The sequence below is a fragment of the Mercenaria mercenaria genome, chromosome 13, assembly GCF_021730395.1.
Source record: "Mercenaria mercenaria strain notata chromosome 13, MADL_Memer_1, whole genome shotgun sequence".
Taxonomy (NCBI): domain Eukaryota; kingdom Metazoa; phylum Mollusca; class Bivalvia; order Venerida; family Veneridae; genus Mercenaria; species Mercenaria mercenaria.
The window spans coordinates 32,677,389-32,690,006 of NC_069373.1; the positions used below are offsets into that span (position 1 = coordinate 32,677,389).

The 12,618-nt window shown below is 37.5% G+C and overlaps 1 protein-coding gene across 1 annotated transcript in view; it reads right to left on the reverse strand.

The window, feature by feature from the left end:
- LOC123529023 (ribitol-5-phosphate xylosyltransferase 1-like) overlaps positions 1 to 12,618 on the reverse strand; it is a 74,571-nt gene that overhangs the window by 31,409 nt on the left and 30,544 nt on the right. Inside the window, exon 2 of the mRNA XM_053521473.1 lies at positions 6,780 to 6,879. Within this exon, the coding sequence (XP_053377448.1) occupies positions 6,780 to 6,879 (100 nt within the window). The remainder of the gene's footprint in view (positions 1 to 6,779; positions 6,880 to 12,618) is intronic.

Below are 12,618 nucleotides of genomic sequence, written 5' to 3' on the forward strand. Positions count from 1 at the left end.
AGTGTTTCAAGTTGACCTAACTCCCCTACATGACACATGACATCTGGTGGAATTCGCTTCCATAAAGAAAATTTTTACTTAAATTATTAACCCCTGCATGTATCAATATAACCCTTGGGGGAAATGCTGTTGCAGAGGAAACTATGCCGCTCATGACCTATGAAATGGAGGCACCCCCCATAGGGGACATTTTCACCATAGGGTTAAAAAAACCCGGTTTGGAATTTAAGAAACGGATGACCGAATCTCCGAAGCATAAAAAGTGATGATTCATTTCAACATTTGGAGTTTTGCAGAAAAGCATAGTGCCATATGTCGATGCGGTTACCTCTGGTGCTAACCTAATAACCCACATATTGTTATTCAATCCGCACTTATCGCGAACAAAACCTTGCTTTGATGGGAACAGTAAACACTCTTTTGACCCCTTGCTAGCCAATATAAATGCGTCTTTGATTCTGCAGCGGACTGAGGGGACCCAGGCGGGGACAGAATCGCCACAGGTAACTAGCGTTGAACAGAATACATTCTGTTCATTGACCAAATTTATGATAGGCAATGTCAGACTGAATGGTGGAAACACGTAACAGTTTCCCGTTGCGCTAAGATCCTGTGTAAATACGTCAACACCAGATGTTTCCGGGCTGGGAAAAGGTGTGAAATGAGGCAGTGAATTCCCCGATTTATTTTTCATGCAGTTAGAATCAAGTGCCATTAAATCAACACTATGGCCCGACCTTCCCCCAAAATACGTTTGTATGTTTTGCCATGCTTTTGTAGATAACGTGGCATCACTTTTTTTAATAGACCGTGAAGGGCAATCGGCTAAGTTAGATTTTGATGCAACATTATGCAAGCTTGAGATGTATGTCAAAATCTAAGCAAATATTGAAAATTTCTTTTAAGACCACGTTGAGCTGTGATGATCTACAACCCTGATTTTCCCAAGCAGAAATAAGCGACTTGTTGTCTACTCTAGCATCGACCCTATGTCCTTGTATATCTGTGCAGAATGATTGCAAAACGTTACGCAATGCACACGCTTCTAGTACCATGATCGGCATGTGTTTTATACTGTCCGGCCAGAAATCGGAGATTTTCACTGACTTGTTTCCAATTATCGCGTGACCTGCCCATTTATATAACGAAGCGTCAGTTGATACTTCAAAAACCGAATGTTTCTCGCGTTTCCATTGCAATTTGCCATGCCAATTATCTAAAAATTTCCAGTGATTCAATTCATCTAGCAGGTCGGCTGTTTTCGAGACCTGACCCCCAGAACGAATGCTATCTGAGATTACCCTATTGATAGCAGTAGTATATAGTTTTGCCGCGGGTACCGCCAACATGAAAGAAATACATCTGCCGGCGTTGCAAGTCAAGTACAGAAATGTGAGGTGTGTTTATGCAAAACTCACGCAACTGAATAAATTTTGAACGTTTTTGTTCTGTTATACGAAAACATTTATCAACAACGTCAATAATGTACCCTAAAAATACTGGAGTTTGAGTAGGCTGAAGTATGCTCTTTTTTAGATTGATACAGTACCCTAACCGAGTTAGAACCTCGCAAACAATGTAATTCGCCGCTAAAGCATTTTCGAATCCCGCCTTTAAAAATGAGTGCCTAATTTCTTCAATTAACCTATCATCAATGTACAAGAACATGGGGATTGAAAAATATGCTCTAATGTAAGATGTAGGTTGTAGGTTCAAAGTGTGATAAATGTAACTGGACAGCTTAAAACCGAAAGGAAGCGTTTTGCAGATGAAATAATACCCTGCCCATTGAAAACCAAGCAAATGATAAGAGTCTTTATGCATTTTTACGTGATCAAATCCAGAACGGTCATCACACAAAGTGAAATATGCATTGTTCTTTACGACCCTTGGAATATCTTTTAAAGTGTCTAGAGAAAAAGGCTTGTCCACAATCCAATTATTAAGGTACATCAGGTTGATACACAGGCGTGGTTCTGTAGGTTCGACCGTAAGCGGTGCTACTATGTATGGTGGCTCGTCAACGCCTACTTTACCCACACATGCTATAGATCCATTACATACTCTATCATGCACTGTGTTAGAAATGAAATTGACGAAGTCCTTACATTTATTTGAATTCTGAAACACCCGAGGAGGTGGAAATTCATGATCATACTTTTTACCGCAAAATATTCCTTTAAAATGTTTCATGTATGAATGAATATTTACACCATTCCGTAACCACTCCATGACCTCATTCTTCAAATCACTGTGTGAATTTTGCATAATATAATCCCATGAATCAATATGTTGGTGGATTTGTCCAGCAACAAAATTATCTGGATCTAAAAATTTCAATGTGTTAATATCCGGTACTGTACCCTTTAAAAATTGTTCATAAGCGCTTTCAGCATCAATATGTGTCCGAGTGTGTGAACTCCGAGCAATTTTGTAAGTCACGAATTGAGGTTTTCTCATCTCCTGAGATGCAGGGTCAAACGGCAGATTGAGTGACGACTCCCAGGATCTTAATGTCAAAGTAACCTGCAAGTTGAGTGGCACGAGTTTTATATTTGTACATTACAAAATGAGTGGACAATGTATATACAGTTTTTTGTTTTTGTTTTTGTTGTTGTTTTAAGCCTTACAGTCTCTCATGTAATGCCCAGCCTGCCTACATTTGAAACAAATGACGTCCAGTCGGGCCGAAGGGCCACGTGGTCTAGGCTGATATTGGGGCCTAGGCCAGCTAGCCGAGTGATACGGAGGTAATGCAAAAGGAAACATTTGCTGCCAAGGATCCGCCGGAAACGGGGTCTGAGATCTGATTGAATTAAAGCCGAATTGCTTCATGAGCTTCTGCTCTTTGTCCAGTATAGACTCTTCTTCCTTACTAGAGAGTAGTTTCAACACTAAAGAAGCTGCAAATGCAGGGGCTGTAGTCTTATGAGCGTTGAATCGCGACATTATCATTGTTACTTCTTTTTTGCTATCGTGATTGGTTTTTGTCGCCAAGTTTTCCAACAAGATTAATTTTTGAGTTAGAATATCCACATTTACCGTTTCTCCCTTAGCTGCTTCCTCTTTCGCCTCCCTACGGATACGTTCCAACTCGGTCATTTCATCTGCCTTTTTCTTGTCAGCCAATTGTTTCGACAACAAAGTTACCTTCTCTTCTAACTTTTTCACCTGCAAGTAATGTGAAAATGCGACTAATTAACACTTCGTGTCACCCCATCGACCATAAAATCTCCTGTCACAGATACGCATGCGTTAATGTGCTAACTTGTTTACAAAATACATGACCCTAATCGTTTTACAATCGCTAACTGTAGCCCATCAGTTAAGAAACATGCATGTTGTGATAATAAGATAGATATTAGTAACCCCGCTGCCGCCTATAGTTATCATTATAGTCATAATTACCACAAGTATCATTATTATTTAGTATTATTATTATTTTAATTATTATTAATTATTATGCTTGTTGCTGTATATATATATGTATATATATGCAGTTAAAATAAGAGGCGCGAAACTCACATCACGCCCAGATTCCGAGATCTAGGGTTTACGTGAGCCCCGCCTATGATATTGCAAACGTTGTCCTTTTTGTTTGTTTTTTCTCTCATGCAATATTTCCGTGACAGTACTCAAGATAGACCAGTGAATAAAATTGCTGTAACTAATTTGCAGGAGCATTAATTAACAGGCGGCAACTGCCTATCCACGGCCGTTTATTTACTGCTGTAACTGTCCTACCTTTTCATCATCTATGATTTGCTAATATTATTATTATTGTTATTATATTATCATCATCGTCATCATCATTATTTATTATTATTATTATTATTATTACTATTGTTTATTTTTGTTTCTTTTCTTCTATCTGAAAATATTTGTTTTCCATTATTCATGCTTCTAAATATTCCAAATTCCAGCAGCGGAAAACGCATGCAACACGACAAAATAAACCATCCCATATCATATCTCTTCTACTCCCGCATGCACAAGTTGTTTTCCTTTTTTTTTCTATTTCCTTTTCTAAATAAATCATAGCATAAAAGAAACGAACTCCTAATCGCATTTTGCAAAATATTAACGTTTGTACAAAATTTTAATTCTTCACTAACGCATGCATTACATTTAAACCATTTCTGTAAACTTGAATACATTTTTTTTTTTTTTTCTCTTTTCCTTTTTTCTCTTAAGTTTCTAGTATTAATCTGTATGATCATTACATCTTATTATTCTTATAACTACATGTACTATACTATTTTCCATCTCTCTTCGCATGCAACTCTGCTTTCCTCTGCTTATATATTCTCAATATTCTATTTAGCTCATGCACCAGTTTCGCTACAATTCTCGTAAAATCTGCATTTTCAACCGTTCATCAAACCTCTACTCCAGTTAAACATTAAAGCCTACTAAATTTTTTCAACACCTGTCTAGTGTAAAATATGCATCAGCCACATGTTGTATTAACCTATAAAATGGCTTTCCATAAACGAACTACACGAATTTTGTAGCACTTCTAACACATAACAAAATGATACAAAAACCCTTAATACTAAGAAAAGAACTTACGGCTGTTTCATCGCCTGAATCTGGTTGCTTTCGTTTTCTTGTCTGGCGTGTCGTACTTTCCTCCACACACGCGTTAGCAAAAAATAACATTTTGCACAGACTAACCGGTGACGGATCTATACCCCCCAACCGGCACAAATTTAATCCATCCACGCCCATTTCGCTCGTTTTTTTTAGGCATTCGTCCCTTGACAATGTTGTCATTTCTGGATCCAGGTCAGGGCATTCTATGTCCCTGTACCTGCTCAAAATTTCTAATTCCATGATATATGAATACACTCGTACTAGTTATGAACAGTTGTTGACGCGCTAGCCAAGGGATAACTAAGTTATCCCTTGGCTAGCGCGTCAACAACTGTTCCCGCTTATCTATGACTTCCCTATACATTGCATGTTCGGGGCTCCGGTGGGTAACTTGCAATAGTAGTAAGAATTCCAAGAAATTTTTTATATCAAGTACAGCCTTCCTGACCTAAAAATTCTCATATCGCACATCTTGTAAATGTTTATTTCCTTTACTGCTGGCAGTAAATAGGTTTTCTGCTCAAATGATTTACTGCGGGACAAGAATATTGTAATGTTTTAAGGAATTGTGTCCATTACTTATGCATTATTAAATCAAGCTGTCTAACATAGATGAAAATCTGGTGAAGATTTTAATCACTTTTTGCAAATGTTCCTGCAAATGGCTTGTTTGCAATGACTTTTCCATACAATAATTAAAGACTGCTGAGCTCTGACAGTCGGAGTGACATTATATAACTGAAATAAGTATTTTTATTATGTGCAGAATCACTTAGATATGTAAGTTTTTATTATGATTAACAAGAGTGCCAGACTGTCACCAAATAAGCCAATAATCTAACTTGGCCTAATTCAAGGGCCATAATCCAAGAGTGCCTGGGGAGATTTGGGTGGTTATCAAACTTGGCTGAGATATTATGCCCATAAACATTTGCAGCAAGTTTGATGAATACCTGATGAAAACTGTTCGACTTAGAGAGCGGACATTAGGCTAAATTTGCAGTTTTTCGAATAATTCAAGGGCCATAATCCAAGAGTGCCTGGAGCGATTTGGGTGGTTATCGAACTTGGCCAAGATATTATGCCCACAAACATTGTCAGCAAGTTTGAAGATCGGACAAAAAATTGTTCTTAACTTAGAGAGTGGACAAGGCTAAATTCACTGTTATTCAAGTAGTTCATGGGTCATAATCCAAGAGTGCTTGGGGTGATTTGGGTGGTTATTGAACTCGGCCAAGATATTATGCCTACAAACATTGTCAGCAAGTTTTGTGAAGATCGAATGAAAACTGTTCGATTTAGACAATATGAATTTCAATGAAATAAAATTATTGCAGGTAAGTATGAATAATAAAATATAAACCTAAAATTGGAATAATTATTATTAGATACTCCAATAATTTTTCACAATAAGGAACATTTTTGACTGGCATTTTACAAAGAGTTTTACACCCTAGACCACTTTGTCTCTAGTCTGAGATGCACTGAAGTGTTTTGTAGTTAAAAGAAAGATAAGCCCATAATTAATGAAAGTGTTTTACACTTATTTAATAAGAATATTATATTATCTGATTCTATTATGAAGATGTAAGGTTACTGGCAAAATAAAATCTATTGGAAGCTTTATACAACAACATTAGTTGAGGGTCATTCAAGGAAATTATTTCAAAATCGGACCAGTGGTTATATAAAGGAGAGGGCTTTTGAAGATTTTTCTTTTTTCAGCTCTTCCTGCCATGTTTTTTGACAAATCAGAATAACATTTACACTAGGTAGATGTACCATGAAACATATGTGTAAATTATTTCAAAATTGGGCAGGCAGTTTTTGCTCATTTCTGTGAATGACAGTGAGTGATCACAATAACTTACCACAGGCACTTCGAGCTCCAACCCAAGCATTTCTACTCAGGTAACTTAAAAAGGGAGAAAATTAAAGTGTCCAAAATAGTGTTATGCACATCTATCACAATAATCATGTTCCATTATATTCCCTTGAGCAGGTTTAAACTTACCCTCTGAACCAAAAAGTAAGACAGACAAACTGACAAACAACAAACTTCATAATATTATGCCTTTTTATTTGTCTTCTGCTTTCTCAGCAGAGGATAAAATCCTTAAGAAACAGGAAGTATATAATGGGTTTTTAATTATCCTTATAAATATTATAGCTGAGGAACTTACGTAAGTTTAATATTATTGACAGTTTTGGCACCGTAACTCCATACCCCACCCATTCTTTCCTCCAGAGGTCCTTCCAAAATATGTTCCCATAAATACAGCCCTGAAACAAGACAAAGAAATAAAAATTAATTAAAACACATGGAGAACAAGTTCTTGAAAAAACTTTCAATGTCAAACAAACTGATAAACAAGAGGGCCATGAAGGCCCTGTATCGCTCACCTGACCTATTGACCTAAAGATCATCAAGATTAACATTCTGACCAAGTTTCATAAAGATATGGTCATGAATGTGATCTCTGAAGTGTTAACTAGCTTTTCCTTTGATTTGACCCGGTGCCCTAGTTTTTGACCCCACATGACCCAGATTCAAACTCGACCTAAAGATCATCAAAATTAACAATCTGACCAAGTTTCATGAAGATACAGTCATAAATGTGGCCTCTAGAGTGTTAACAAGCTTTTCCTTTGATTTGATCTTGTAACATAGTTTTTGACCCCACCTGACCCATATTAGAACTTGACCTAAAGATCATCAAGATCAACATTCTGACCAAGATTCATTAAGATACGGTCATAAATGTGGCCTCTACAGTGTTACGGTACATAGCTTTTCCTTTGATTTGACCTGGTGACCCAGTTTTTGATCCTACATGACCCAGATTCTACCTGGACCTTGATACCATCAAGATTAACATTCTGACCAAAATTCATGAAGATACAGTCATAAATGTGGCCTCTACAGTGTTAACAAGAGTGCAAGAATGTCACAATATACGCCCGTCGCAGCAAATTAGCAAATAGCAGCTGTGTTTGCAAATGGAATCTTAACTTTGTGGTTGTTTAGTAATTATTGTAATTCTTTTGTTTTTCTATGTCCATAAAAAAAACTCCTTACCAAGTAGAGATACCTTAAAATACCGTATTTTAGTGTGTATAGGTCGCACTTTTTCTACCCATTTTGCTGCCTGAAAAAGTTCCTGCGACCTATACGACAGAACATTGCCAGCAGTTTTTTTTTCGGGCCAATTTTCTGACCGTAGCTCTCGCAAAATTACGTGCATCTGTTACGAACGAACAAAATGGATAAAAAATATCAATATCGGCGGCTTTTCAACCAATAGCGGTTACTTTCAATAAAATATATCGTAAATAACCCATACAGACTATTAAAATTACGAATGACTTTAATTCAAAGATGTTTTTGCAGTCTGAATTACGTTTGTTTCTACTTTCGTTTTACTGGACGCCATTGACATGTACTCCGGGTTGGATAAAATCCGGACAGATCCGTCCTCCATTCCAAACATTGTTTATACTAATTCTTAGTGTATTAAAAAGCTTGAATGATTATTTTTTACTTTTGATTTTTAAATAAAAGAAAAAAATCCAAAAACAGATATTTTGTTAATCTTTTTACTCAGAATCAAAAGAACGCGGTTAATTACATGACACGGAAAGGTGTTATAATTGCTGTGCAAACAATTCACACTTAAACTTGCATGATAACAGACGTCTGCTGCCAATTAGTGTCAAAAAGCCGCTTTTCTTTGATGTAGTCTGTTACCGATACTACTGTTGGTACGAAACGGTTGGGAACGAAAATAACACAGTCCGATTTCCACCAATCAGGTTCTGATAATAATTCAGTCCGCGGCATCAATATGGCCGCCGCCATAACTTTTTTGCCGGTAAATATTAAATATTGCTGGGGAAAAAATCCGAAATTTAACTGCGACTAATACGCTAGAAGTTAAATTTTCCGACCATTTCCAGAGCAAAAATTAGATGCGGACTGTACATTACCGCGACCTATACACACCAAAATACGGTACACCTAAAATTTGAAAGTAACATCTATGTTGTACCACAGAAAAGTGATCTTGGTTTTTTTCTACGGTCAATTATAAACAAGAGGGTCATGATGACCCTGGATCGCTCCCCAGACTGTAATATGAGCTACATGTTTCAAATGTCAAACTGATGATTTTTAGAAATTTTTTGGAAGATTTTCCTATGTACAATCAAGTAACCCCTGGGGCGGGGCCAATTTTATCCCAAGGGTCATGATTTGAACAAAGTTTGTAGCAGTCTACTAGGCAATGTTACATATCAAATATCTAACATCTAGGCCTTCTGGTTTATTTTTAGCAAATTTATGAAGATTTCCCTATGTACAATCAAGTAACCCCTGGGGCTTGGTCAATTTGACCCTGGGGGTCAAGATTTGAACAACTTTTGTAGAGGTCCCCTAGGCAATGCTTCATGTCAAATATCTAAGCTCTAGGCCTTCTGGGTTTTTTTTTTAGAAAATTTTGAAGATTTTTCTATGTACAATCAAGTAACCCCATGGGGCGGGGTCAATTTGATCCTGGGGGTCATGATTTGAACAAATTTTGTAGAAGTCTACTAGGAAATGCCACATGTCAAATATCTAAGATCTAGGCCTTCTGGTTTATTTTTAGAAAATTTTTGAAGATTTTCCTATGTAAAATCAAGTGACCCCTGGGGCGGGGTAAATTTTGACCCGGGGTTCATGATTTGAACAAATTTTGTAGAGGTCCACTAGGCAATGCTACATGTCAAATATCTAAGCTCTAGACCTTCTGGTTTATTTTTAGAAATTTTTTGAAGATTTCCCTATGTTAAAATCAAGTGACCCCTGGGGCGGGGTCAATTTTGACTCCGGGGTCATGATTTGAACAACTTTAGTAGAGGTCCATTAGGCAATGCTACATGTGAAATATCTAAGCTCTAGGTCTTCTGGTTTATTTTAAGAAATTTTTTGAAGATTTTCCAATGTAAAATCAAGTGACCCCTGGGGCGGGGTCAATTTTGATCCCATGGGTCATGATATGAACAAATTTTGTAGAGGTCCACTAGGCAATGCTACATGTGAAATATCTAAGCTCTAGGCCTTCTGGTTTATTTTTAGAAAATTTTTGAAGATTTTCCTATGTAAAATCAAGTGACCCCTGGGGCGGGGTCAATTTTGATCCCGGGCTCATGATTTGAACAAATTTTGTAGAGGTCCATTAGGCAATGCTACATGTGAAATATCTAAGCTCTAGGGCTTCCGGTTTTTGAGAAGAAGATTTTTTAAGATTTTCCTATGTAAAATCAAGTGACCCCTGGAGCGGGGTCAATTTTGACCCCGGGGTCATGATTTGAACAAACTTGGTAGAGGTCCACTAGGCAATGCTTCACACCAAATATCTAAGCTCTTGGGCTTCTGGTTTTTGAGAAGAAGATTTTTAAAGTTTTTCCTTTCGGTTGCCATGGCAACCAGAGTTTTGCATGGAATTCAATTCTTTGAATAATTTTTGTAGAGCTTCACCCAAGGAACATTCCTGTGAAGTTTGGATGAAATTGGCCTAGCGGTTTATGAGGAGATGTCATTTAAAGTAAAAAGTTTACGGACGGACGACGGACGGTGACCCATCCTAATAGCTCACCCTGAGCCTTTGGCTCTGGTGAGCTAAAAAGTTACAGTATAGGTTATTTATAGTAACAACTAAGGGAAGTTAATCTTAAAAAAAAAAAAAAAAAAAAAAAAAAAAAAAAAAAAAATTTGTAAGTCCACACAAAAATCCTAACCCTGTAGAGATAGGTCAAAATACAGGATGTAATATGCATGTTGTACTACAGAAAAGTGGTCTCGATTTTTCCCTACGACTAGTACTGAAAAAGTTGCAATATAAGCTATTTATAGTAACAACAAAGGGAAGTAATTCTAAAGAAGGGACTTGCGCATGACACTTCGTCTCATGATTGTGTACAATTGTGCCAAGTTACATCAAAATCCCTCCATGTATGAAGAAGAAATGCTTCGGACAAAGTCATTCTTGTATCTGACCTTTGGCCTCTAAGTGTGACCTTGACCTTAGACCTAGGGACCTGGTTCTTGCGCATGACACTCCGTCTCATGATGGTGAACAATTGTCCCAAGTTACATCAAAATCCCTCCATGCATGAAGAAGATATGCTCCAGACAAAGTCATTCTTGAATTTGACCTTTGATCTCTAAGTGTGACCTTGACCTTAGACCTAGGGACCTGGTTCTTGCGCATGACACTCCGTCTCATGATGGTGAACAACTGTGCCAAGTTGCATCAAAATCCCTCCATGCATGAAGAAGATATGCTCCGGACAAAGTCATTCTTGAATTTGACCTTTGATCTCTAAGTGTGACCTTGACCTTAGACCTAGGGACCTGGTTCTTGCGCATGACACTCCGTCCCATGATGGTAAACAATTGTGCCAAGTTTCATCAAAATCCCTCCATGCATGAAGAAGATATGCTCCGGACAAAGTCTGTGGACGCCGCCTGACCGCCCATCCACCCGCCAGGGGCGTTCCCATAATACGTCCCGTTTTTCAAACGGGCGTATAAAAAGCTTTTCCTTTGATTTGACCTGGTGACCTAGTTTTTGACCCCAGATGACCCTATATCAAACTCGTCCAAGATTTTATTGAGAGTAACATTCTGACCAAGTTTCATTAAGATTGGGCCAAAATTGTGACCTTTAGAGTGTTAACAAGATTTTCCTTTGATTTGACCTGGTGACCTAGTTTTTGACCCCAGATGACCCAATATCGAACTTGTCCAAGATTTTATTGAGAGTAATATTCTGACCAAGTTTCTTTAAGATTGGGCCAAAATTGTGACCTCTAGAGTGTTAACAAGCTTTTCCTTTGATTTGACCTGGTTACCTAGTTTTTAACCCCAGATGACCCAATATTGAACTAGTCCAAGATTTTATTGAGAGTAACATTCTGGCCAAGTTTCATTAAGATTGGGCCAAAATTGTGACCTTAGAGTGTTAACAAGATTTTCCTTTGATTTGACCTTGTGACCTAGTTTTTGACCCAATATCGAACTCGTGCAAGATTTTATTGAGGGTAACATTCTGACCAAGTTTCATTAAGATTTGGCCAAAAGTGTTAACAGTCAAATTGTTGACGCTGGACGGACGGACGACGGATGGACGACGACGGACACAGGGCAATCACAAAAGCTCACCTTTGAGCACTTTGTGCTCAGGTGAGCTAAAAAAACAAAAGCAAAAGATTAATACCTGATACCTCTGCAGAGCAGGCAGAAACACCTTCCTACACATGCAGAAATAACACTGCACACTAGATCAGTATCATAGTAGTAGACGACCTTTGTAGCCTAGTGGTACAGTGCCCAATTCAAGCGTGGAAGGCTGTAGGTGTGCACCCTGGCCACATCATACCAAAGACATGGAAAATGTTATTAGTAGCTTCCTCCCTTACCACTGAGAATTAACAGTATAGTTCTAGGATTGGTCAGCCAAGTATATAATATTGTGACTAGGTGGGGTATCATGTCATATGTCTATGGTGTGCTATTCCAGTGAGGCAGCACTATAAAACTGGCCTGCATTGTTTTCAATGCTGCAAGCAGACACTGACTGACATTCATATGATACGAAAAATTATTGAAAAATACATTACACAAAACCTGATCTTCAGTCTGTCCAATACAAGTTGTTAGATCTATTGTTTTATTCTTGGCACTAAATGTGACGTTTTGGTGTCAATTTGTACATGACGTCCAGTATACATCTGACGTCATTTCCACCTGTTAGTTTTGTTATAATTTAAACTAGAGCTAAGAAGCTTGGGTGTAATTTGCTTTGCTAAAGTAAATTTGATTTGAGATACCAAAGTTGGTAAGGTTCTTTTATTTTTTATTCAGTATCATATAGTAATTATTGTTTTTATTTAAAACTTCCATTTTTGCGGTAAAGAACAGATTTATTATTTTTTATTAAATGTAATTTTTGAATGTTTGTATGAATGCTGTTTGTACGA